Source organism: Lolium perenne, chromosome 4 (assembly GCF_019359855.2).
Source record: "Lolium perenne isolate Kyuss_39 chromosome 4, Kyuss_2.0, whole genome shotgun sequence".
NCBI lineage: Eukaryota > Viridiplantae > Streptophyta > Magnoliopsida > Poales > Poaceae > Lolium > Lolium perenne.
In genome coordinates, this window is record NC_067247.2 from 404,381,600 (window position 1) to 404,384,131 (window position 2,532).

The 2,532-nt window shown below is 51.6% G+C and overlaps 1 protein-coding gene across 1 annotated transcript; it reads left to right on the forward strand.

Moving 5' to 3' along the window:
• Positions 1-221: 221 nt before the first annotated feature.
• Positions 222-2,008, forward strand: LOC127297453 (expansin-B7). The gene is made up of 3 exons (XM_051327757.2): positions 222-521; positions 611-801; positions 1,420-2,008. Exons 1-3 carry the CDS (start codon positions 237-239, stop codon positions 1,775-1,777), a joined length of 834 nt encoding a protein of 277 aa, XP_051183717.1. The 5' UTR covers positions 222-236; the 3' UTR covers positions 1,778-2,008.
• Positions 2,009-2,532: the final 524 nt, after the last annotated feature.

Below are 2,532 nucleotides of genomic sequence, written 5' to 3' on the forward strand. Positions count from 1 at the left end.
ATATGTATGTATCAATGTATAGTAAGGTGTTCTCGTGACCTTGATGCCGAGCTGCTCCATCCGCATGTGAACCAGTTCTGCAATCATATTGGCAATCACGGCTCCTCGTCCGCTACTGACCTGTCTATATCTGCAACTCCCTCCGTCCGCAACCAATCAAGCCATGCGTCCACTATAAATATGGCCATTGCCCAGGCGGTCTGGCACATCACAGCGAGTCCAGGATAACAATCGCGATGTCATCCTTCTCCGTTGCCGTTGCGACTGCTCTGCTTTTCTGCCTGGCCGCCCATGGCTGCTGCGCCCCTCCTCCTTCTAGCGCCAACGGCACCAATGCCGACACCGGCGGCTGGCTGGACGCCAGGGCCACCTGGTACGGCGCGCCCACCGGCGCCGGGCCCGACGACAACGGCGGCGCCTGTGGTTTCAAGAACGTCAACCTGCCACCCTTCTCCGCCATGACTTCCTGCGGCAACGAGCCGCTCTTCAAGGACGGCAAGGGCTGCGGCTCATGCTACCAGGTACGTACTCCATCTCCATTAACCGCAACTGACATTCGCAGCACTACTACTCACTGATATTGGATCGTTGTGGCAATGGAAAAATGCAGATACGGTGCGTGGCCCAGAACCACCCGGCATGCTCGGGCGTGCCGGAGACGGTGATCATCACGGACATGAACTACTACCCGGTTGCCCGCTACCACTTCGACCTCAGCGGCACCGCCTTCGGCGCCATGGCGCTGCCGGGCCGGAACGACCAGCTCCGCCACGCCGGCATCATCGACATGCAGTTCAAGAGGTACCACAACGCCTACCTGTATTGCCGCCGTCACCGTCATTATACCTCCACAGTCCACACCGCTAAGCTCGCACTAGCGACATCCATGGCTAGCTTAGAAGCTACACGTATCCACCGCGCGTCACTTGCTTACTCTGCGACGCCCCGGCTGCTTCTGCATGCACGAACTAGAAAACAAAAGCTAGATGGGGAAGTATAACCGCCAACAAAGCCATCTTTGCATCGTCGTCGTGCCACGCCAAATTGCAACAAACTTCCTTAATGAAGGCGCGCGGCGACGAGGATCGGCTAGAACGGCATAGGGAGTCGGGGAACGAGAAAAGATACTAGTACTAGCTCGCTAGTGCATGCGGCCGGCGTGTCATTTTCTTTCCCAATTAACACAAGCAACAAACCGCCACATCAGCGTCGTAGTAGCTTTTGATGTTCTTTGTCGCTAATATATGGTGCCCCTTGTGACATCGAGCAACGTAGCACTCAACCATATGATTGCCACTCATAGGAGATTTCATGGAATCTGTGCCGCTCGAGCTACATTGACACGACACGCCAAAACACGACATGTAAACTGTGTTGTAAGTTGTAACTGATGTAGTGCATTGCTGAATGAATGTGCAGGGTGCCTTGCGAGTACCCGGGCCTGACGGTGACGTTCCACGTGGAGCAGGGGTCGAACCCGAACTACTTAGCGATCCTGGTGGAGTACGAGGACGGCGATGGCGACGTGGTGCAGGTGGACATAATGGAGTCGCGGCCGGACACCACCGGCAAAGACGGCATGTCGCCTACCGGGCAGTGGCTGCCGATGAAGGAGTCGTGGGGATCCATCTGGAGGATGGACACATGGCACCCCATGCAGGGGCCCTTCTCTCTGCGCATCACCAACGAGTCCGGGAAGACGCTCGTTGCCGACAAGGTCATCCCCGCCGACTGGGAGCCCAATGCCATCTACCGCTCCATCGTCCAATTCAACTGATTATTTAGTTAATCGATAAAAGATATATACTACTTTCTATGTTCATTAATATAAGATGTTTTGAAAAGCTAAACCAGCTTTGTAGAATATCTTAAATTAGTAAACGGAGGGAGTAGCTAGGTATCTAATATATCATCCAAACTATGATGATGGTGAGCATGATGTATGCGTATGTGGGTATACTAGTGACACCTCGGTGAGTTGGTTAAATTTTATTGCCTATTTAGCTCAGCAAGGTGAGACGTCGCCTATGACACGTCTAGTGCGTGTCGTTGTCGATCATATACTCACTTGCTTACGTATATATACTCTAGATATGTTATAACGCGCTATTAACGGAGAAACAACGTGCTATTTTAAACCTTGCATATATGTATACTTTGATTTTATAGTTTTTCTCCACATACATCGGTGTCATTGGCTTATCCGAAGGTCATAGGAGCTTCAAGATTCGTGCATGATTAGATTACACCAATACCCACTCATATAGTAACAAATGTGTACATGTGCACTTCAATTCGGTCGTATTGGCCGAATCTGGCCTCCCCGTCCCCGATGAGCACAACGAGATCGACCCGTCATGTACAACCCCTGCGCAACGATGCAATTGTCATCTCCTTGAGCGCGAGGCCTAGGAACGAGCGTTGAACTGTTGCCCGATCCTCTAGTTCTGTCCACGTTCTAGACTTTCATGTGTGATTTGATTTCATGTTTGCTTATGTGGTTTGGTTCTTTATATATGTAGATTTTCAAAA

Excerpts from the sequence above, each read along its gene's own strand:
- LOC127297453 (XM_051327757.2), top strand. The coding sequence starts at position 237 with ATGTCATCCTTCTCCGTTGCCGTTGCGACTGCTCTGCTTTTCTGCCTG. Across the intron at positions 522-610 it reads GCTGCGGCTCATGCTACCAG|ATACGGTGCGTGGCCCAGAA; the intron begins GTACGTACTCCA and ends GGAAAAATGCAG. Across the intron at positions 802-1,419 it reads ATCGACATGCAGTTCAAGAG|GGTGCCTTGCGAGTACCCGG; the intron begins GTACCACAACGC and ends ATGAATGTGCAG.